This window comes from Juglans microcarpa x Juglans regia, chromosome 3D (assembly GCF_004785595.1).
Source record: "Juglans microcarpa x Juglans regia isolate MS1-56 chromosome 3D, Jm3101_v1.0, whole genome shotgun sequence".
NCBI lineage: Eukaryota > Viridiplantae > Streptophyta > Magnoliopsida > Fagales > Juglandaceae > Juglans > Juglans microcarpa x Juglans regia.
The window spans coordinates 8,853,941-8,878,692 of NC_054598.1; the positions used below are offsets into that span (position 1 = coordinate 8,853,941).

Sequence of the window (24,752 nt, forward strand, 5' to 3'; positions counted from 1 at the left end):
ACTGTTGTGATCTTGATTATACCTTGTATCGAAATTGCATAGAGATATTGCAATCTCAGACACCTGGTGACTGGAAAATACCGGAAATGAATGTCAAGGCATCCGTGCATGCAGTATGGGAGAAGCTGCAATAGTCATGCGTTTATTAGTACTGAAATTAGGTAGACGTGGAATCAAAAAGCAAATCATTGAAAATTTGAATGCAAGATCTCTAGTAGAACAAGAGCCCGGTCTAGAGGAGAACACAAACCAACATCCATCTGAAGTTCTGAACCACAAAATCCAGGTACATTTGAAACCAACCAACCAACCACATTCATTCATACTTGGAAAGAAGTTGAAACACAGACGAAAAGTCAATTACATTAAAAACCAGGCCACATTTCCCACGCCCATGTACCCAACTAGGTCCCAAGGAACAGATTACAATGAGATGCAAAACAAATTTGAACGAAACATGAACTCTTTTAATCTGAATCAGAAGAGTCTGATTTATGTGCTGCTGCTGCTGCTGCTGCTGCATCTCCTTTCTCTCCATACCCATTCTGCTTAACTGCCTTGGAAATCTCCTCAAGAGGAACTAAAGGCAAATACCCAAAGATAGGGTAGCCCTTCTGAGCATGTCCTTCACCACGTGATTGTACTTATCCGACAAATGAGCAGCCGCAGGCCCAGCCTTCCCAGCCACCACGTGCAATGGTGGAAACTGGTTCAGTCCATTCCACATCTTCACACTTTGCGACAGAAGAAACTGCTTGTACTCTGAAGCAGCATAGTGCACAGCAGCACGAGGACCACCAATTTGAGCCTCCTTTGCCAGTTTTTGAGCCTTTTCAGATGCCTTCTGAATTAAAACGTGAGCTTTGCTCACAACCCGCTTCGCCAAAGGTGGAGCATGCTCATCGAACTTCTGTGAAGTTTCATCTATCTGCAGTAATCGAGCGAATTATAAGTTAATGGAAGAAGCATAAAACACTGTCAACTGTGAAGTTCTTCATAACCATTGCAAAATTATATTAAATTTTGATGCTTCTAAGGTATGTACAAGGCCCTACAATACAAGAAGCACGAATACTAATTTTAAATTGGAACACAAAACTATCACACCAGCATCCGAATGAAATAACATGAGGAAGTTAAATCATATCAACGACGTAACAAATCCAAGGCTTGTGGTCTGTGACTCTGTGGATGTTTTCGAACACATGAAAACAGTCTCAAGGAAAAAAAAAATGTCAAGATCCAAATAAAAAAAGGCGATCAAAATTCAAAAGGTCGGTACCTTCTTATCAAGAAAAACAAGGAGATCATCGGGCACGCCCTTGAGTTTATCGTAAACCGGGCCCACAACGGTGGTCACGGCACCCTCTACAGTGCCGACGGTGGATCGCAGAGACCCCGAGTTCTGCTTCGCGTAATCGTAAAGGTTCGACGCGCACACCAGCGTGTGAATCGCCGCCATCCTAACGAACCCTAGGTGCTTCAGTCGCTGATTCTTTGTCTCGGTCTCCGTATCCTGCTGTGAAAATAGAGAATCAGGTTTCGAGCAAAGAAATGCACAAGAGTTTGAAGCCAATAAACCATGAATTGAGAAAAGAACAAACAAAAGGCGCAGTTTTACAAGGAAGAAGAGGAGCTTACAGAGGCCATTGCGAATCAAAGTTGATTTTCTTTTGCGTTAGTTTACAGCAGATTTTGGTGGCGTAGTAACTGAAAAATACCCTTCGGATGTGAGTTGCAGAGAGTCGTTATTTATAGTAACGGCGACGGAATAGCCTTTTGCTACGTTCGTTAGTAACTTTGTTACATCGGACCGGGTTAGTGATACCGATGCAGCAGTTTCAGCGATAATCGGCTTGCTCAAGACTCGAGTTGCTCTGGGAGTAGAAGTTTCCGGAAGGACACGTGGCGAATGATGACACGTTGGTCGGAGTTCCCAAGGCACGTGGCCTTTGTGGCCCATTAGGTTAGGGAATGCTTTTAAGGGCATGGCCCACATCTTCCCCTCGTCGGCAAAGCTTGTGGACAGAATTAAAAGTTTAAAATCAGGGTCACAGTGGGAGTAGGCACACAGATCTTGGATTTAAAAAATATAAAAAAAAAAAAAAAATTCTTTCAATAATAAATATCTGATCCTAATTGTACGAGGTTAATTTGTAGGCGTCATTTTATTAATCATTCCAAGCAGATAGAGATACTCAAACAATCATTTGTTCTTGAATTGGCCGATTGTTGTGGTAATTTAGGCCTATTTCATTTTCACAAAATCTTTTATTTTATTTTATTTAATTATTATATTTTTTTTTAGATTTTTAAGAGTAAACAATTCCACATTTTTAAATATCAAAATAAAAATACTATTAAAAAAATATATTTTAATAATATTTTATTTAATTTTTAATTTTTATCTCAATTCATTTCATTTAATCTCAACTTAACATTCAAACGCATTATAATCTTCCTTTCCGTGAAAATGGTCCGTTATCTCTAGCATAGCTTTATTTTAAACGGTTTAAAGTTTAAACAGGAAGTCTAGATCTATTCAAAATGGAGAATAGCAATGATGTAAAAACAAGAGGATCTTTATGCAGTGTTCCTATTATTGGCTGCCAGATTGTAAGCCGAGGAGGGATTTTTCAATTCTACTGTTGTTCTGATATGTATGATCTGAAGCGGGATTGGCTATGGGACATTGGAAGAGCGTCTCCACGTAAGTGTTCAGCTATGAAATGCAAACCCCCTGCACAAAATAATAATCTGGAAGCAATTACACGATAAATTACGATTCCAAGTCTCAGCTACCAAGGTTCTGTAACGCAATGTAGTCGTTTACGTCAGCGACTTCTCACCTTTTGTTACGCAGCATCGCCTGAAAGGCATCAGCTACCAACCCATCCTAACATTTCCCTCAAGTAAATGCTTGGCCTTCTCAAGGGTTGGATTTTCACATTTTGGCTCACCAACACGGCACTTTTCATCCATTTTAGCCTCTGGAATAGGCATAGCTTAAAGCGTGTTTAGATTGTAAAAAACAAAACAATTCATAGCTAAGTCTACCGACCCCTTATGTAGGGCTTTTAATTCCCCGACTCTTAACTTCCAAGGTATAGCATATGCACACCACCACGGATGTTTCTTGTACTTGTGAAATATGCAATCTTCTTAACTCTTAAATCTACCATTTCCTCCAGAATTTTGGACTCGTGTGTGTGTGTGTGTGTGTGTATATTCCTATAGTTGGTTTGGCACAAAAAAAAATTCTCTACAATTGCATTGCCCTATTGGCTATTTCCAGATGATCAAAAAGACCCATGTGTACCAAAAGGCACTTCATAAGAGCTTGCATAATTGCATAGTTCAATTTCCTGTTACTCATTCGCCATAATGCTCGTAGCATTTTTTACTTGAGTTTACAAAAAAGTTTAAATCGTAAAATTCTTGTAATAAAAAAAAAAAAAAAAAAAAAAAAAAAAAAAAAAAAAAAAAGGTGGAAAACGAATACAAAGAAAAAGGCAACCTAGTAGCATCACATTTCCAAAACTTCTCAGGAAGCCTGAGATTTTTGGCGCTTCACATCCTGGACAATAGGCTCCTTCACCTGCAAAAGAGAAAAGGTCGCGGAAACCATGTGTTATAGGGGCATCGTCTTTCACTTGCCCTCCATGCAGAAAGTAAACTACAGCCCGTCGTTTCTATATGGAATCTAAAGCTTACCATGCTTGTTTTTCTGGATCGCTTGTCTTGACTGGGCCTACTGCAGATAACCGCATCAACTTCATCACACAAATTTGTGTTTCCGTTTAGTCTTCCAGTCTCGTACCCTGGCACAAAACTTTCTCTTGAAGCTACTGGCTGCACAATCCGGAATTGATTACTTAGAAGGTGGCTCTAGATCCCAAGATTAAATGAAAAAGAGTAAAATTTTCCATCCCCCCTGCCTTTCCAATTTCTCTTCGTGTTATCTATATTACCTCCTCGACCCTACTTGTGGGGGTGTTTCCATGCTCCTTTCTCTTTGAAATTGTCTGCTCGCTCCTGATCGGGCCATTCTCATTTAGGTCAGATCTCACTCTCATGCGGGTGAGATCTGATCCGATGGAGTGTAGGACACCACAAGTGGACATGTCCTTGTCGTTATTCCCTGATATCAATAAAGCAGATTGAAGTCTATATAAAGTGATAATACAAAGACTTAGGAAAAGCTCTGAAGCTGAACTTCAAGGAAGAAAGAAACTTTGATTAGGTACCTATAGCCTGGAACTCTACATGGTTGGACTTGTTATGTGGTTCGTTAGTATCAACTTCCTGTTCAATTTGATTTGTCAAAGAAGAACAGGGCAACTACATTCGATGGTATGTGCACAAAACAAAGTTTCTGGTTATTACCATAGCCGTAGTGTTGAAGACTTTGTTGACTTCTAGCAGCTTTTTCTTAGTCGTTTCAGAACGGATCACGCGCTTGCCTATGTAGTAAAATAGATGAATGAAAAGTAAGTCGACCGCAATATGATACGGCAAAACTATGCCAAGTACAAACTTTTCAGCGTGACTGCACACCTAGCCTTCGGTTGCCTTTGGCTTCAACAAAACCATCTATAGTCATTTTATTGATTATTTTGCGAACAGCGGCCTGGTTGGCTTCTCCTTCGAGCTTGCTCTGAAGCTTCGAAACGGTTATGTATTTCATCGGAAGAGCATGATACAAAGCCTGATATGGCACAAAAAAAAAAAAAATTTGTTAGCAAATGCTATGTGTAGAGCATAATCACAAGACACCTTAATATAAATTGGAAACGATCGGAATTAAGTAAATATGGTTTCCCTATATCTAAAAAGCCAATGACCTAATTCAACTGCTGGTTCTAGTTCTTGTGCTAGTAGTTGTAGAAATTTTTGGGAACGTTGAGGATATGATATCCTTCTATGGAAACCATTCTCAACATACATGCAGTAAGTTGTAGATATAGGAATCACATAATAGTTCCACATAAACGTGTTGATCAGATAGGCAAAATCGTTGGCATCGTAGATGAAAAATCGAATCCATAGACTGCAAACCAAGGAAAACAGAATAAAATAAATCTGACCTTCATATACATGTGATCTTCGACCTGGGGGATTTTGCCACCAACAGGAACTACTTGCCCATCTATTTCTTCCTTCACCATTGTGAACTCGTAACTAGAGTCCTAGTTTGTTCAAAAGGAAAGAAGTTAACTAACCATCTGATACAGATACCTTCGGTGCAATTAAAAAATGGGCTGGAGAAGATAAAGCAACCCTTTGCTTGTTAATGGCATAACTGTCCCTTCCAGTTTTCGATAGAACACCTTCCTTAACAAGCTTTTCCATGATTTCTGAAATCCAATAAAATAGAATCAGAAACGAGAATAATTGTTATGAATCTCAAAATATGAATGTGCTTCGCCTTGTTTAAGGCTTTAACCTGGGTCAAAGCCTCCATTTACCTTCGCTCAAAACCTGCATTTACAATAACACAGACAATATCATTAATATTGCACAAAGTGGGAACTATGGTAGATTAAAAAATTTTCTTTCGTAAATTAGTTGAAGTGGCTAATCGTACTGACATTCATTCGTGCCACTGTATCTCCCAAACTGTACCAAAAAAAAGTGTCCTTACCATAGAGATGTCCGGAAAATTTGAGAGAACATCAGTAAGCCCAACAGTATCGACGTGACGACAGTTGATCCAGTCCTTAACTCGGGCCAGTTGGTTTTCATCTTCCTCTGGATCCTGAGTATCATCTGCATATATACTAGATCCTTAATCAGAATAGCCACGGCCCAGCGTTTGGCACACAAAACCACAATAATTAGAATGAGGTAAAGAAAAGAGTTAGGAAAGAAGCTAAGAGTTAATAAAAATATTGACGGGTCTTTGATTAGTCATTGAGTTTATCCTTGAATTTGTCACTCTTGTTTCATAGGAAAGCTGCGCTGCTGACATATTCAGGGGGGAAAAGTTGCGCTGCTTAAGTAGAAATGTGTACTTCTAACGTTACCTTCATCAACGATGCCATTGTTATTTTCCTGTTGTTGATGTTTATCTGTTAAGAATTCTACTGTTAGTTCGATACTTCTAGTTAACTCAAACTTGTGCAATCTGCAAGTTCGAAATATTAGGGACCAAAAAATGGTGTAAAAAGGGAGTCTCAAGTACTCACCGACTGGTGCAACTATATATTGATCTCCATCTGAATGGTTAACCTGAAGGTAATAAAAAATATTAACAAATTTCTCTGAACTTAATATCTGTACCAGTACATCTGAAACCCGAACCATTCAATCGTAGTTGAATCTTCACGGGCAACTAAAACATAAAATTGGAGTAATGTAGCTGTTCACCTCGCTGTCAGAATCAGAGTAGTCATCCTTCAGAACAGAATCAGCTCCAAGGCTCACTTCATCATCCTGAATATCTTCATTTTCATCCTCACAGGGATCGAGCACACTCTTTACCTGTACACCGAATCATTTCAGCAAGACTTGATAATTATGAACAACAGATCTGAATATCAGTCATTCTTCGTGTCTTCATCCTTTACCTTGAGAGCCAATACGAGATGTTTGCTATTCACATTCCCAACCTCCATTTTCAAAGGGTTTTTGGTCCATGGATTATGAGCTTCTTCTTCCGTGCAGCCTCTGAAGAATGGAGGCTCATAATCCGCAGGCTGCATTGATAGAAAATAACAATTCTGTGTTGTGTATCTTCATCAAAGAGGAAAGTGAGAATGAATTGTGAAATTCTTTCTTGGACTAGTGTCTTAAAGCTAACAAAATGTACATGCACCTTACCCTAATTCCAAAATCTTATAAACGTCATGAATGCCACAATTATGTTTAACCAGTCCAACAAAGAAAGAAAACCACAAGAGTTACAAATGTATTGAGGTTATATGCAGATAATGTCAGAACTGCATAATTAGCTTCCCGATCTATATTTAACTATATAGAAAAATTTCAAAAACAAAACAGAAAGGCATAACAATTACCAAGTATTTGAAACCGAGTTATGAGGAAACATTTATAAAATAACTTACAGTCGCATCATCATAGTAGAGCAGTTTCATGAGAATCGTACGCTGAAGAAACAAAATTAAAACCAAATACTTAACGGTAAGTGCACCAATTTTATCGTATCTCATAGAACTGCATAATCAATCTCAGACAACGTTGCGTAATATCAAGTGGCGCTATGTGTGAATGATTTACCTCTTCAGGCATCCTATCCAGAGTTCTCATCAACTGAACCAGTGTCCGAACCATTTTACAAGCAGAACTCCTAAAAGATCAACAAGCTTAACATGAACAAAATGTCTCACTTCGAAGATCACGAGCCACGACAAGACAATCAACAAAAGACGTTCTAATATGTTTATTACCTCATCTGATTTGGAGTAATCTCGGTCGTGGAGGTGCACTTGAATGTTCCACCCTGTTTCTTGTTTCCAGTGCGATTGAGAGTCATTGAAACCTCCTGGCTATCAGAATTGGAGTAACTGAAAGAAACTGCAGTGACACATTCCAATAGATCAATCCTCTGTAAATGTCCCTAGTTCACTCATTTTTAGCACAAGAATCTTTCCAGTTACCAATCAGTGTCTCGCTAAATGATTGCGATAATAATTTCGGGAGACATCGAACTTTATATTGAAACCTTACATGCATATTCCTCAATCATTGGTCCGTCTACGGCCTCACAAACGCAGAACAAAAGCGTTTTCAGATACTGCTTCTGCAATGCATCGTATACACCTGAAAACGCCATATGAAGGAACGTGGAAATGATCCGATCAAATTAACCTAATTAAAACAATGACGAAAAAGTTAATTCAGATCAAGAGGCTCAAACTAGACGTACCTTTCTCCATCCAATCAATCAGTCGGCGAGACTCTGCATCCATCGGCATGAGCTTTTTGATCTTCATCTCTAAAGATTACGTTGTTATTCCAAAGAAAACGACCATCAGGAATTTTGAACTTTTGAACTATTAAAATAGGAAAAAAAAACTGACTGAAGAGAGCTTACCCAAAGCGGGAACAGACTTATCATTGAAGTATTTCTCTGGAAATAGGCCTCTGATGTAGGTAATATTGAATATAGCAATGCGGAGCAGGTTCCTCGTCTGTTTGAATTCACAAAAAAGTGATTAAAGCTCTAATATCTAGCAGACGCAAAGAAAAAGAATGAGAATCTTCTAAGATCTAGCAGACGCGAAGGAAAAAAAAAAAAAAAGAGAGGATCTCCGTTCACTTCGAACCAAATTTATATGTAGCACAGAGATGAAATTACGAATGTAACTCACTAACTATAGGAATGATAATTGAAGAACAAGTGTAAGCTTGAGAAAAAGGCGAAAAATCTTCAGTGATTGGTGCAGAGCTTGACATAATACGTTCTAAGTTGTCCGCATGAGGAATGGATTAGTCGCTATTCACAAAATTCAATAGAAACGGCATAACTGGAAACTCAGTAGTTGGCTACATCAAGCTTAACAAGTTCAGATCCGATACATAGTATCAAATTCAACTCTCATAACATTCAACTCTCATAACCAGATGAAATAGATTTGTATTCGACAACTGACGCATGAACTAATTTGAATACTGATCAGAATAAAAAAAGAAGATGAAAAAAGCCGAATCCGATCATTTAAATTCATGTACTACACTCTCAAGTCAAAACTAGAAAAATAGCAACAAACAATCTCATTCAATGCGATTGTCCGTGATTAAAAGCCAACATATGAAAGTATTAAAAAAAAAACGGAATTCTGATGCTGATCACCAGAAGAAGCGAATCCTGCTCGGTGATTTCAGCTTCCTTCACTTTCTGCGCCACAACCTGGGGAAAACAACGACGTTACGAGTGCGATTCTGAAGCGAATGAGCAATTGGCATGTTTTGAGAAGTCGAACGACGTAGAAAGCAATAATTTAAGAGAGCTTTCTCGGCTCACCATGGTCTCAGCGCTTTCAGAGAAAATTAAGAATCGGAGCGAGAGGAAAAAAGCCCGGTGAGTTTTCTTTGAGAATTTGAGTAAAGATATGAAAAATGTGGCGGGAGGTGAAGCAACCGGGGAATTTATAGTTGTAGTCCGCTGTACTTGTAACAAGGAGTCGGATTACAATTACCAAAAAAAAAAATTGTTCGACGAGCAGTTAGATTGTGGGCCCGGATCGCCACGATCGCGTGCTGGGGCAGGAGGTGTTCGTTAGGCCTTTTTAATCATACCCTTCGGCCTTCACAATGTTCACATCCCCGCTTAGTGGCAACAGGCCCCGCCTCGACGCCCCTTTTCTTTTCCTTCTATTTTCCAAACCAAATTAGCGATGCCCCATTCACAATAGTTCGCTCGATCACATATACAATGCAATTTCACTTACGAGAAGAAGCCCACGATGTAGCTTCTCTCACCTGGTTAAAAGCACAAGCGAAAACAGCAAATTGTATAACCTGAGTACTGTTGTTGCTTTATTAAAATTTCTCTCTCTTCCCTGTTTCAAAGGCCAACACGTTTTTCCATTATAACAATGTTCATCACCTTCCATCATATTACATATAAGTTACAGTTGAAACTAATTATTCTCAAGCTAATTTATCCATGGAGCACAACCGAGTGACATCTTCCTTGTATAAAAAGGTTTTTGAACTGTTGTGTTGATTACACCCTCGATCACATCTCCTCTCTTCCTCTTTGAAATCACAACCTAACTTCACAAAATGATACAGGTAAAAAACTGGCACAAGTGGCAATGAAACGTAGAACTGGAATTCACATTGAGGCTCATCTTTCAAAAGGATCTCCTCTACTTGAGTTTAGAGGACAAACGGCTGCAGCTATTTTCTCCCGAAGGTTGAATTTCTTTGCAATCAATGGCCGAACGTCTTCAACTCCAACCAAGCTCTCCAAAAACGGAAGTAATAAAAGCAGTTCTTTATCTGATCGATCATCAAACCAGCTTTCAATCGGTATTCCATTGTCGACTTGGAACCCAAAAGCCTAAGAGAAAGCCAACATGTTAACAAAACAAAGACTTCCACCTATGGTTATATCCTGTGTAAAGGATGAGCATAAGTATGCCATATGTTGCATAATTGGCATATTCTCAATGTTTCATTCTCATTGATAGTGAGAGAAATGATTATTCGGAGTTGACGATATAGACCACTTGCAGAATCATTCATGGAAAAACTAACAGAGGAAGTTTATTACAGTACCTGTGGAGAGTTGTCAATTATGAGAACACGTGCCAGATCACGACCAAGAACTGACAAATCTTTGAGGTAATTCCCATCCACATAAACACAGGACTCTCGGTAAACGCGATGACGAAATACCTTTCTCTTTGGATCAAGCACATTCAGTAGCTGTTCTGCATAAATGCTTTGACTAGCTGTAAATATAATAATCTCAAAAAGACTGGAAACTCTATCCATGAAATCTCTGAGATGAGGACGACATCGAACATAGACTGTATGCTCTTGGAGGTTAAAATTTACAGGAAACGTGAAGTCTGCATCATTACAAGGTTCTAGGGTGGAGTGCACCAAAGTTTCTGCAAATTAAAGTCTTTCTCAGCATACAAGCATAGATGTGCAAAATTCAAGCAGTGCCTCAACAAGCAATGACAATTCAAGAACAAGGTATATCTTTTTCTTTCTTTTTTTTTTTTCTCTCAGAAGTTGAAGAAAAAGTTAGTCACATACATCATTATGTCCAAATTTAAGCGAGAAAGAATGCAAAAAGCTCATCCCCTGAAAAGTTGTCCCCAGGAAGAGAGGGTCATATGAAAGAAAGTCATGACAAAATATTCCAATGCTAGGTTCAATCTGATACAGGAAACTACAAGCAGTTGCTTTGATTTCAGATCCACTACCACCAAATGCATCACAATTTTAGAAGATGAAACTGATAATTTGATGCTCCATCCATCACTTTAATGATGACAATAATACCATGATGAGTGGCAGAAAATTAAAAGCTAAAAGTACACCAGATTTATCCATCATCATAAATAAATGATGAAAACGATACATTATAGATAACTGTTTCCTTTTTCTTACCATCCAAGTCCAAAACAAGAGTAGTAGGCGGGCAACTCCGCGTTTGTTTTGGCAGTAGCATGGGGCGAAAAGTTGGAACAACTAATGACAAGTCTGGTAAATTCTTTATGAAAACATAAGGATCAAAGTCATCAAATTCCTCATATTGATCATCCTCCACATAAACATCAGCTGACATAGAATCTTGACCATGTTCATCGATGCATTCAAGCTTAGAATTCTTCATGGCAAGATAGATGGCTGAAACTTCAGATGAAAGACTTGCTCCCTCCAAATCCACATGACAACAAGAATCTATATCATTTCTACCTATGGTTTTCATCTGATCTCCAAGTCTCTCGGAATTCAAAATTTCGGATGATGTTTTTATATCTATATCCATATCTGCAGGGAAGGTCACTGTCTGCTCTGGATAATTAGTCTCTTCCCCAATAAGCGATTCAGAAGTTTCTTTATGAACATTCAACACATCAACCTGGGGGTATTCTGTCTCACGATCTTGACTCTGGTCTCCAGTCCTAAAGTATTTGACAAAATCAACTAGAAGGGAGGGAAAGGAAATTTTCACGTCAATAAACTAGTGAATACAAGAATATATTCTCCATAGAAATTATTAAGAATAACATTTTGCAAATTGAAGAATCAAATTTAGTAAACCCACCTCCATTGGCAATTTCCCCTCCAGCATGTTTAGAAATGTGAAAGGATGGAGAAAATATGGTTTCCATCATGCAATTAGCAGTTTCCTCATTGCAACTCTGCAATATATTTTAAGAAATGTTAAAAGAAATGTTAAAAGACATTGTACAAAGAAATGGCATTAGTCATTATGAGATGATCTTATGGAAGCGCACATGCATGCAACACCAAAGCATGTGCATGCACGCATGATAAGGCTGAATGATTACCTTGCAATCCAAGGAAGCACCACCAACCACATCATGCCCCAAACAAACATCAGGAGTCTCATTACGCAACAACTCATATTTAGCATTTAAATTCATTGCCACAACAGGCTCCCTTTTCTTCTTTGGAACAGCACCAGCTGAAATTTATTGTGGGAATATGACAATTAAATTGAATAGAAAAGGGAAGGATTAATAGAGGACAATAAGTGCACTGAATAGACCAATGACAGAAGTATTGATAGTCACTTAAATCACTGAGCTTATTGACCAACACTAACTAATTACATCACGCTGTGGTTGCTAATATTTCAAATCGCATGATAAAACATACTATATTTTTTATTGGTAAAACTGCATAATAAAACATATTATGAGGCATAAAGAGCACAACATACATGTCTTTCAGGCGATCTGCACTAAGCATTAAGGGGATGCTTGGAGAATGAGATGAGATGATAATTTTGTGAACAGTAGTAAGATGGTTTGTGAATAGTAGTGAGATAGTTTGAGTTAACTATTTATTGGGTTCCGGGAAATGAGAGAGAAAAAGTTGAACAAAAGATATTATAAAGTTAAAATATTGTTAGAATATTATTTTTTAATATTATTATTTTTTTAGGATTTAACACATTGGAGTATTTCACATTAATTATCCTTTTTTTCCTTTCTTTTCTTTTTTTTTTTTTTTTTTTTTTGGGGGGGGGTACTTGATACTCAAAACTATAAATATATGGTAAATATGTAGAGCCATCTGTAACACCATTGATAAGTTGTTACGGCATATGTAATAATACATGGGGGGAATAAAAGAAGAAACTAAATTCTAAAATAACTTAAACTGACAAAATGACACAAAAAAACAGAAAAAAAGGGCATGAACCAGGAATGATACAAGAAGAAATGCTTTAAAGTTTTGTAACTTATTAGGAACTCTTTTTTTTATAAGTAATAAGAGATTTTATTCCCAAGAATAGGCATAAGCCCAAGTACACAGGGCGTATACAAAGGAAATACCTACTACTTTTTAATACCAAAAGGAAAATCTAAGACAAATTCTGGAAATTATCAACCATTACAAAAGTTTTAGCCCACAAACTCAAAGTACTAAAGAAAAAATCCCTAAGGTCTCCTAATAAACGTTCTTTGTCTTCGAAGCATCTCCCATTCCTTTCAAGCCATGGACACCACATGAGACGAGGAATCATCTTCCAAATATCAACAGCATTCTTGCTACCCTTCAATCCCTTCCACCCTACCAATAAATCCACCACTTCCTTAGGCATTACCCAAAGAAGACCAAACCGATTCTAAACCTCATTCCACAAGAACCTGGCCACTTCACAATGAAGAAAGAGATGATTAACAGATTCCCCATCCTTCTTGCACATGACACACCAATCGGCAATGTACATACCTCTTCTTCTAAGATTTTCAGTTGTCAACACTTAATAGGAACATTATATAACTAAAATTGTAATAAGGTTTCTGAACATACACATGCGGAAATTTTTCTCAAAACTATTATGTGAGTTTATGTAAATAAGTAGGAAGGTAACAACTTACCAAGTCTATGTTTTGTAGCTGTAGATGTAATCAAGTCTTTAATTTTATTTTCCACACCTTGTACATTTTCAGATAGCTTCTGCTGAGCTCTTGAAACCCTGGACTGGCATGCCCACAAGCAGCACTTCCTCCAGAATTTTTTTTCTTTGTTTGCATTTCTATCTCAGGAAGACTTCTCCAACTCAAGATGACTTCCAATACCAACTTGGCTTGGTGTAACAAAATTCAAATTACAGCTCCTGAACAAAAACTGTCCTGTTCTGTAACAATATCCATCAGACAGCAGCCAAGGATAGGTCAAAGCAATTTGACACAATGAGATTTAGTAATCCTTTAAATCTTGGAAAAGTAAAATTAAGATTCTCCATACAACCAGAATAGCGAATACCACCACGTATACCATAAAAGTTTGGCAGATCATCAACAGTAAGTTCTATCCATATATATGTTCCTAGACCCAGTTTCATTTTATTGAAATTGAGAGATTAACCAAAATGAATCTCACTTTTTTGTGTGTTCTTTTTTTCTTTTTTTTTATAAGTAACTTTTTTGTGTGTTCTAAAAATAACTCTCATCAGCTAGCACCATTTCATAGAATTGCTTAGATCAAACACTTCCCATATTTCCTTCCAATAAGTAAACTGTATTGTGCTCCAAATATACGTCTTGGGGAAAAGAATGTAGGTGAGATTTGCCCTCATTGTACCTATATCTAAAAAAAATGGTTTTCTATAACATGGAGAAATAAAGAAGCCTTCACAATAGCTGGGGAGAATTGAGTGATCATAAAATGGATGCCTAGATTTAATATGCGTACCTGTTATTGTTACTTTATTTTTCATCATAATTCATATACAATTATAGTAAGTATAGCTAAGTTAATAGAGAGAATACTAAATCCATAGTATAAGAATATAGCTAGGCACAAATATTTTTAATGCAAGGAGAAACTAATATTAAAAACCTTCACATTCATAGTAATAATAACCATTATATCCAAGCATTATATACCAATGTTTCTCAAAAAAAAAAGGTTAAAAATAGTGAGAAAGGAAGGGAAAAGCTTGTAATTTATTTTCCACAGCAACATGAAATTGGCTAAAAGCTGAAAGTTTTATGTTACTTATTATATATTCTCCATGTTAATATGAAAACACTACATATCTCTCCTTGACATGCATGCTCATTTGAAAATACTTCCATAGTAAATATAATGGCGTATAAAATAGAGTTCTTTCTTATTGTGATTTCTTATGGAGTGGCATGGGGGATGAACTCAAATTCCATCTAGTCAATTGGGATAAGGTATGCTCCCAATTCTCATCTGGTCATTTGGGAATCAGAAATTTAAGGATTTTTAACCGGGCCTTACTTGGAAAATGGATGTAACGATATAATATAGAACCGGAAGCCCTATAGAAGTTGGTGATTGATTGCAAATATGGAGGTGCGTAGGGAGGTTGGTGCACTAGAGAGGTAAGTGGAGCTTATGGGGTGGGAGTGTGGAAACACATTAGATGTGGGTGGGGGAATTTTACTCGTAGAAAAGATATTTGCAACCGTGAATTATGTAAACGCCGTGTAATCGCTTTGAAAAAAGTGAATAAAACATGGGACTCACATGAAAAAAAAAATAATTTTTTAATAGTGGACCCCACTCTTTTTCAAAACGATTACGCTGCGTTTACGCACTTCACGATTGTATGTAGAATTACTCTTTTACTCGTCACACTAGACTTGTGTTGGGAGATGGCTCTAGAATAAAATTCTAGAGCGACCTTTGGTGTGGGAATAATGCCTTAAAAGGAATCATTCCCTTTAGTTTTCCGCGTTGCAAGTGAGAAAGAAACTTCAGTGGCTAATCTAATGGTGATATACGGGGACCAAGTCCAATGGAACATTAACTTTAATAGGGCAGCCCAAGACTGGAAAGTTGGTAGCTTTGAGGAATTTTTTAGTCTCTTGTATTCCGTGTTGCAACCGAGCACTCCAAGTGTTGACTCGCTGTGGTGGGTACCCTGGTAAAGGCACATTCTTGGTTTGCTCTTTCTATAAGTCTCTCACTTAGTCGCAGAACATTCAGTTTCCATGGCGAAAGATTTGGCGAAACAAGGCACCTCCTAAAGTGGCATTTTTTTACTTGGGCAACATCTCTAGGTAAGATTTTGACGACAGATAATTTGCGGAAGCGCAAGGTGATCATAATAGATTGGTGCTGCATGTGTAAGAAAACTGGCGAAACCGTCGATCATCTCTTACTGCATTGTCAGCTTGCTAGAGCGCTATGGGATGAAGTTTGCGCAAATTAGACTTAGTTTGGGTTATGCCCGCCTCATAACAGCACTGCTGGCCAGCTGGACAGCGCTGGGAGGTATCCCACAAATCAAAACTGTGTGGAAGATGGTTCCTATTTGTATTTTGTGGTGTTTGTGGCAGGAGCAAAATGATCGGAAGTTCGAAGACAATGAGTGCACAATAGACGAACTTAGATCTCTTTTTATTAGAACTCTATTTCTATGGGCCTTAGCTGCAGATTTTAATGGTCGTGATGTTCATGGCTTTCTTATATCCTTTGTTTCTTCCTAGATATGTGCTATCTCTTGTACACCATCTTGTGTACTTGGGTTATGCATATTATTATTGATACAATTGTTTACTTATAAAAAAAAAATAGAGTTCTCTCTCCTCTCTCTGAGATGCACTTGATTCTGAATTTCTCCAATCCATTCATAGATTTGCAAATGCTCTCATTTCCCAGATGAGTAAGGCCAAAAACCTCAACAAATCAATCAACTAAACCCACAATAATTTCCAAAAATAAAACGCCATATCAACACTGAAATTCAAGCATCCAATATAATAATAAATTATAAAAAGCACAGTCCAATCTGGGCACTATAACCAAGCAAACCCTAAAAAGCAAAACTTTCATTGACAATAATATGGACCCCGAAAATAACAATTAGAGGTACAGCCTGAGCTAAAAGCAACTAAAATTCCAGAACTAGTACCCGATACAAAACCGAACGAGCAAAGATCAGAGAAATGACGATCGCGGGAGCTTTTTCCTGCAATCAGAAAATTGAACAGTAAATTAGTTCATAAAATGAGACGAGTGGAATTTGAGGAACAAAAACCCCTAGATTTTGTTTACCAATGTGAGCAGGGATTTGTTTTTGAAGTGTTCGGGGTTTTTCCCGAACAAAGGGATGGGAAGATAAATAAATATCAGGGGGAATTTTTAGATTTTCTCGACAAATAACTATTACCAGAATTTTTTCCTCCGATAATAATTTCAAAAAGTTTCTTGCCAAGGCAGTCTATAAGCGTTTACGTGCCACAGCTACAAATATAATAACTACTCGCCTTATTTAGCAGGTACGTGTCTTATTAGCGGCAGCAAATAATACAATTATACAATTAAACACGCGCTCTCTCTAGCCTACACCCTGGCTGTCAGGTATAATTGTATTTTTTATAGTCACCACCAACCCCCTGGGTTGTACTGACATTACACAACCCACAGAATATTCTTCCATTTGTTATTGAGTAATGAAACATAGTAGAATAAAAAATCAAACACAACACACCAGGTGTGAATATAAAAAGACGACTCAGAATATATCTAAAGAAAATTTAATCATGTGTGTGTATATATATATATCTAAACTAATTAACAAGTTGTGAATTTTTTTGGTAAGTTTGAATGGAAAAGTTGGGAAGTTTACCGAGTAGAATAATCATACACACATATACTTTTCATAAAGAATATACCAGTGAAGGGATTCTTTCATTGACAATCAAATCAAAGGTAAGACTCCAAATCACATAAAGAATGTGGTTTATCTCTTTGCTTTTTTCTCGAAGAGAAACATTCAACTTCTATTTCCTACTATGTATGTTTTTCTGTGAAGTGAGAGCCAGACACTGAAATAAAAGCTGAAGGGAAGCAAGGGCCATTTACCCACGAAGTCAAACAAAGATCCAAACAGCCAAGGGATTATATTCCTAATCACACTATTTTGATCATATATAGTGCTTGTACATGTAACTCCAACATTATGCTCATACTCTTTAACCAGACAATGTTCTCTCTCTCTCTCTCTCTCTCCCATTTATAAAATGTCTCTTCAAAATCTCCCCAGAAGCAAGAAATGCCTAGCTTTTTTTAAGCATATATTACCTCTGCGGCATGACTTATAAGTTACGTACAAATGTTTAAGACAAAGCTTCAGATATGTCCAGAGGAACACCCCACCAAAAGAGTTTGTGCTTTTTTCCAATCTTTCTTATTTTTTGGCTTAACCTCAGAAATCGCATAATTCATGAATTATATAACATGAATCAACTTGGGCTTTTTTTCCTTCAACTTTCCCAACAACCAAACAGATTCATTAAAAAAGGCAAAATAGAGAATCAACGAATCCATAAACAAGTCGATTCCCAATGCAGATTACAGAATCCATAAACAACCCAAACCATTATCAAATTTAAAAATAAATAAAAATAATAATAATAAAAAAGAAGTTTCCAAATAAAAGTCGTAGCCAACTCTTTTCCCAACACATTTCAAATGTAAAACATTCCAAAAAGCACACGGCCACCAGCAAACAGATGGTCAAAGCATCCATCCACCACCGCACGATCCATCTCAACGGTAAATAGTTCAAATACCCAATGACCTTGTACTCACGCACAGAAACATAGTTACAAGGAGAGAGAGAGAGAGAGAGAGAGAGAGAGAGAGAGAGAGAGTACCCGAACAACGCCCTAACAAAGGTCAACGGAGACAGAGATGCGGCGACGGCGGAGGAGATGCATCGACGGCGACGGAGATGCGGCGACGGCGACGGGGTCACGATGATGGCGGCTAGGGACCTAGGGTTTCTGCAGCTGCCGCAGCGTAACGAGAGAGAGAGCGAGAGACCAGAGAGAGAGAGAGAGTCGGGGGGGGAGTTTTTAGCCATCAGAACGGCGTCGTTTTGATATTTAAAAAGACCCGGATACCGGGTCTAAACCAGGTACCCGAGTCTCTAACCCGTATCAGGACCGGGTTGGTCCTAGGTTTGCAGCCGTGTTCCAGACCGGGTCAAACCCGGTCCGGGATGAACAGTTACTTTAAAGGGGGTCGTTTTGTTCAGTGGAGGTCTGGACTGGATTTGTCTTAAATCAGTTTTCAACAACGACGACAAGCGTATCTACTTCATGAAATTTTAATAGGCACCCCTTCTTTCTATGATGTTTTTAGAATAACCCCCAATGCAAGCAGTAATTTGCTTAGAGCATTGGTAGTGATTTATGTATCTTCGTATGCAAAATTATATCTTTTGAATATTGATTTTACATATGAAGAACTTGTCCCACATTGGATTATGCATATTTAAATCAAATAATAATAAAATATTCATTATTTTATAATTTTTTTCCTATAAATCTGGATGGTTTTTTTTGTGCATCTAGATGGTCTATTGTTAATGTGGATGGTCCAATAAATTCAAGTCAAATTACACTACCCTAAGGCAAAAAAACTCAATAGACCATCCAACTCAAATAAATTCAACTCCAAGTCCAATAAATTTCATACAAATTCACAACTTAATATAATGTAATACCATACAAATTCAACAAATAAATTACATACAAATTTAACTGCCCTAAAATAAATTCCATACACATTCAACTTCCAACCAAAAGAAATCATATACAGATTTATCCTTAAACCTCATGTATCAAAATCAACTTGATAGAAAATCCACAAAGTTGGACTTGGAAGCTCCATATGTCAACCACCAACTCCACAGCAACCCAGCTCCATAGCAGCTCCACAAAAAAAATGATGCAATTTGGTGCAACCAGCAGTACAAAAATTATCCAAAATATGTCACCACAATCAAAACAATTACAAAATACCATCATACAAAAATACAACTATGTATGAGATATAGCCTTATTCCTTTGTTCTTTAATAATCTCCATTTGAAGATTACGGAAATATTCTTGCTGCAAACCATTCATGGAATCAATATCCAAATTCATAATTTTCATATCAGTTTTTCTCTTTTTAAGAGTTACCAAGTCAGATCTCTCTCTTTCAGTCTTAATTTCCAACTCAACTTCTATCTTCTTAAGAAGTAATAACTCAGATCTTTCATTCTCATATTTCAATTGTGATTCTCTTATCTCCATGATAAAAGTCCTCCTATCATCTTTCATTTGGTTTAAGGCCTCATTAATTACTATATTTTATCTTTTGTTACATTTTCTTTCTTTTTCTCTTACTTTTTCAACCTTCTTGCCCAAAGGTCTCTCATAATCAACGGACACATTTTTCATGTCTTCCCCTAAAGATATTGAGTTTGGAATAATACTTGAACTTGTCCCATTTTTTTTTTTCTTTTTATGAAGTCCATATGTGTTTGCCATTTAGGTTGGTGCCTCAATAAATTCCAACAATGATTCATGTTAAAGTTATGTTTTTGGTTCTCTTTGTACAATATTTTTACCTTATCAATCTACAAAATAATGGAACAAGATACAACTAAAAACATTGCAAATACGTAATAATTAGAACCACAAAACATAGGAAAAATCATTATACCTTGTCTTGCTCGGTCGCACCGCTTGGATGCATTCCTTCAACTTGGGCTAAACTATCACAGAATTTATTGATGCATTTTTGAATGATTGACCACCAATTGGTCAAGGAGGGTATAGACCATTCTTGACAATTAGGTTTTTTAAATGTGTGGTAGTAGTCATAAATTATACTCCACATTTGTGTAGATGATTGATCAGTCCCTCGTATAGAGTCTATACTAATGTTAAGCCAAGCTTAAACGATGAGAGTATCTTCCTCTACAATAAATGACACACCCCACTGGGATTTTTGTTTCCTTTTTTTCCCGTTGGGGTTGTGTCGCTTAGACATCAACACTTGCACTGCTCATAAGGGGTTGTTAATATCACATTCACCACTTTCCAACAATGCGGTGAAAAATGGATCCTCATCAATTAGATAAAATGTTACTAAAACTGCCTCAATAGAAAAAGTATGTATGCAACATGGAAAAAATAAAATACATGAAAAAAACAGAGTATGTACGCAGTGCACATGGGAAAAACATAAATATGCCTTCGTTTTATTTGTGTGAATCTGTCTAAAGGCATACATAAGTAGAGGAAAGCAAGAAAAAGTGAATCTGTCTAAATATGCCTTCGTTTTATTTGTGTGAATTTGAATTAGAATAAGTCAAAGCAAGAAAAAGAGGAAAGCAAAAAGCTATCCCCCACCACAATCTTAGAGATAACCCAACCAACCCCACTTAAAACTAAGGTTGTGTTTTGCTCGAGGAGGATCTAAAAAGCCACATTCTCATGATAGACACATTATACAGAGTAGTTTTCTTTATTTAGGCAATAAAAGGGCAGAGAACATAAGCAAATCATACCAATCAATGTAGGTAATTAGCATACATTCTCATTTGCAAACCACAAGAAGCAAATCCCAAATTTTTAGAGACAGTATATACAAGCCATGAGTTTTTTTCATGAGAAATAACCACCATGTACAGAGACATGTACAATCTAAAAAACCAAAAAACCAAATTGCACAGCTCTATATATCCCTATTCTCGGTTCAATATCAGGGAAAATCACAAAAAACGTTAAAAAAAACTCTAATCGGGGAAATCACACATTTCATATGAGGGAAAATCACACAAAACAATTTGTGAAATCAAAACAAGGGGCTTGCACGAAATCACCTTCTATAGGGTTTCCAAACAGCCGCACAAAATCGAGTACTGGGTGAGAGAAGAGGTCGTCTTTGATGAAGGAACAACCCCGTAGTGCACTTGAGCTTTGCTTTGGGCAATAGTGTAGCAGAGCAGAGAGCAAGAGAGAGGAATGAGGGAGACTTTTCAAGGGAAATGAGTTTGTCGAAGAGAAGAGAGCAAAAAGAGTAAGAGAGAAGAAGGAGGAAGACTTTTGGGTGAAATGAGTTTCGAAGAGAAGAGAGCAAGAGAGAGGAAGGAGGGAGACTTTTCGAGGAAATACGCGTGGGAGATAGAGGAGTCGTTCGGATAGAGAGAGAAAAAACATTATTTTTAATATTTGAAGACTAAAACAGTGTTTCTTCAAATTTGAAGAAGTATTGTTTACAGTTATGGATAAAAATGAAGATAGATAAACCAATGTAGAAGGTTTTAAAGACATATTCTTCAAATTTAAAGATGAAGATAAGATGAAAATAGAGAAGTCACTACTAGTGCTCTTATACGAGCTAGACTCTTGAGAGCCTTTCATTGTGCCACTCCCATTGTAATTTCGGCCATAAAATTAGCCATTTGACATTTAAACGCAAAACAGCTAACCCATTGTGAATATTTTTAGTTCACAAATCTTTGAAACAATCACATTCTATCTTATCTCATCTTAACATCCAAATATTATTTAAACACAAGTATTTTTTTAATTTCAAATTTTTAACTTTTTCATTTAATCATTACCTAATCATTACAACTTTATCAAACTTTTAAACAAAATACAAAAAAAAAAAAAAAAAAAAAAAACTTTTTCAAATTTCAAAACAAAAACTATATTAAAATATTATATTTTAACTTTCTTTTAGCTTTATAATTTGTTTATTCAACTTTTTCTCTATCCTTTCTCAAAATCCCATAAAAATCTTAACTCAAATAATTTTACTATCATTTATAAATTATCTAATTATTATTCATAAGAGAAAATATATTTGCAACTGTAAATTGTGGAACCGTCGCGTAATTACTTTGAAAAAAGTGAATAAAACATGAGACTCACATAAAAAAAAAATTAATTTTTTAATAGTGAATCCCACTATTTTTTAAAACGATTATGCGGCGTTTATGCACTTCATAATTATATATAGAATTACTCACTAGTTAAAGTTTTTTTAGTTATATAGTTAAAAATTTTCATCTCATTTATATAACTAAACAAAACTTTAACTAGTTGTTTGTTAGTCAGGTATATCCAAAATTTCTCATCAAACAAAAATATTTCAAACTGGACCGAGTCAGGTTAAGTTGGATTTCCTTTGCGAGAAGGTGGCCTGCCTGACCTAGATCAATGGGCTTCAAGACCCATCCAAAGATGAATTCGGTCAGCCCATGAGCGGGTGCAATTAACAGAGGCTTCGGCTTCGCGTAAGTTGGGACAAGGGGGCAATTCTGTGGGCGAAGTCTCCGGATACGATATGGTGCAATATGCATATACGAAACGCGAGGATTAAAGGATTAAAACAAGGGAAATTCTATTTGCAATCTCTACCTAAAAATTATATGTGTAGGTCCTTTATTAAATGAGAAAAATATCATTTTAGGAGGGATATTTTTATAATTTTAAAAAATTTTAAAGATAAAATTACTTAAATTTGTATTACATGTCCAAAAATGTAGACTGTACATAACATTGCTCTTAAAATAATATCATAGATAGAAAGAAAGATGCTTATCTTATAATTATGGACAGATAAGGACATATCTTACTTTGGTAGATTCAGTTATAGATTTGCATCTAAAAAAAGCTAAAACTTTTGGTACATATAATAATATATATAGCCTTAAATATCTTCGCCGACGAAAATATTTGTCCAAAACACATATTTAAATATCTAATTCTCGTAAGGGTCTTTGCACTGTACAAGAGACATTTTTATAGATGAAAAATAATGCAATCACGACAAAATTACATATGTAATAATCACATAACATTATATCTTAAGAATATTACCATAATGCTATGTACAGTACGAAACTGTGTAAGTTTTGTACACTATTTTTTTTAAAAAAAAAAAAGGATTTGTGATGGAATTTTTTTGTATGAGTTTCAAATTTTTATATTTTTTTTTTAAAAATAATGCACAGAATTTACACGCTCTATGACTGTACAAAATCATTTTCCATACAAGGATACAATCAATATAAACTAACAATTTTGGCTTGAAACCAAGCTTTATAGAAATCTCATATTGTTTGAGAGAAACAAATTCTTTTTGTTTATTATAATGTTGATCTCAAACGAATTCAATCATAACGCCCACTAGTCATTTAGAATAAAAGTCCATATATACATGATATAGATTTGTCTTGAATCGTTTCTCATGTATATTTAAACAATCTTACATCTTGGGATGTTGTCATACTTGGATTAATCTAATGATTTGCAATCAAATCTTCATGGGGCTCATAATCTTTCTTCGAAAATAAAACATAAAATCATGATGGGTGTATGTTGATCTGTTCGAGCACTACGTGAAATGGCTGCTCCAAGCTCTTGTCACTTTGATTAGAGAAAAATAGACAAGCTTTTTGGTCATCGATGGTGGACAACGTCCTTTATGAAGAAAGATAGAAAAGACGTGAGGTTATATGTGTTTCGACAGGTCCCATACATATAAGCATGCACTATAAGAAAATTATTTATTTGTGGTTAATTATTTCTTATAAAAATAAATATTTATTATTAAAATGAGTCTATTTTCATCACAAATAGTCATTCTTATTGTAAATAATCTCTCACAAATACTTATTTTTTTTGTAATGATGTCAAAATATAATTGCAAAAGCAGATTGAGAAACGAATAATGAAATAAAGGTGTTAAGCTAGCTAGGCTCAATCTTGCTCGGAGTTACTTTTAATACAATGATATAAATAAAGAAAAACAGCATCTCTTGCGATGTTATTGGGTGCCACTTTTGTTTGCTTCTGGCTAAAAGCTCTAACTTTATCCCCGCCATACATCAATTTGAAAAGAGAAATACTTTAGTCACAAATGAATTATATAAAAGTAATCTTACAAACTGATATGATTTCGTTTGGTTCGTCGGATTATAAAGTTACTTTTATTTTAAAGTAAATTTAACGGATCACATGTAACTATGTCAATTTGTAATATTCCTTTTTTGTAATATCTTTATGGCTATAGCAGCCCTCATTTGACAAATGATTTCGATGTGATCTATCTCCTTCCCGAGTTCCTCTAGCCTGACCTTTTTAATTTCAATTAAAAAAAAAAAAAGGAAGAAGAAGTGGACATTTTGGTGGATAATGATGATGGGTGTTGATAATCATATGTTATAAACTGTAAAATTATCACTTATCCTAAAAATTTAAACTGATGGAAAAATATAAATTTTATTATTTATT

General features: G+C 36.2%; 2 protein-coding genes across 3 annotated transcripts; both read right to left on the reverse strand.

Moving 5' to 3' along the window:
• Positions 1-233: 233 nt before the first annotated feature.
• LOC121255000 lies at positions 234-18,519 on the reverse strand. Its single transcript, XM_041155297.1, is given in 31 exon segments — positions 234-616; positions 619-928; positions 1,283-1,516; positions 3,554-3,598; positions 3,715-3,852; positions 3,972-4,141; positions 4,248-4,305; positions 4,387-4,463; positions 4,558-4,708; positions 5,088-5,189; positions 5,239-5,357; positions 5,469-5,481; positions 5,645-5,758; positions 6,370-6,483; positions 6,570-6,698; positions 6,895-6,972; positions 7,068-7,109; positions 7,240-7,309; positions 7,410-7,536; positions 7,690-7,782; positions 7,889-7,957; positions 8,057-8,153; positions 8,816-8,872; positions 9,818-10,030; positions 10,249-10,586; positions 11,095-11,634; positions 11,756-11,852; positions 12,003-12,139; positions 13,566-13,820; positions 16,577-16,633; positions 18,324-18,519. Coding segments are annotated over 28 exon segments (3,840 nt in total). The 5' UTR covers positions 12,099-12,139; positions 13,566-13,820; positions 16,577-16,633; positions 18,324-18,519; the 3' UTR covers positions 234-467.
• LOC121255973 (meiosis-specific protein ASY1) lies at positions 3,460-9,813 on the reverse strand. Of its 2 annotated transcripts, XM_041156544.1 has the most exons (22): positions 8,987-9,813; positions 8,816-8,872; positions 8,057-8,153; positions 7,889-7,957; positions 7,690-7,782; positions 7,410-7,536; positions 7,240-7,309; positions 7,068-7,109; positions 6,570-6,698; positions 6,370-6,483; positions 6,189-6,231; positions 6,027-6,071; positions 5,645-5,769; positions 5,469-5,481; positions 5,281-5,357; positions 5,088-5,189; positions 4,558-4,708; positions 4,387-4,463; positions 4,248-4,305; positions 3,972-4,141; positions 3,715-3,852; positions 3,460-3,598 (listed from the first exon to the last, which is right to left on the reverse strand). In XM_041156544.1, the coding sequence occupies exons 1-22, from the start codon at positions 8,987-8,989 to the stop codon at positions 3,545-3,547; spliced, it is 1,854 nt and encodes a 617-aa protein (XP_041012478.1). In that variant the 5' UTR covers positions 8,990-9,813; the 3' UTR covers positions 3,460-3,544. The 2 variants fall into 2 exon arrangements, with proteins under 2 accessions (XP_041012478.1, XP_041012477.1); XM_041156543.1 differs by having other exon boundaries at positions 3,494-3,852.
• Positions 18,520-24,752: the final 6,233 nt, after the last annotated feature.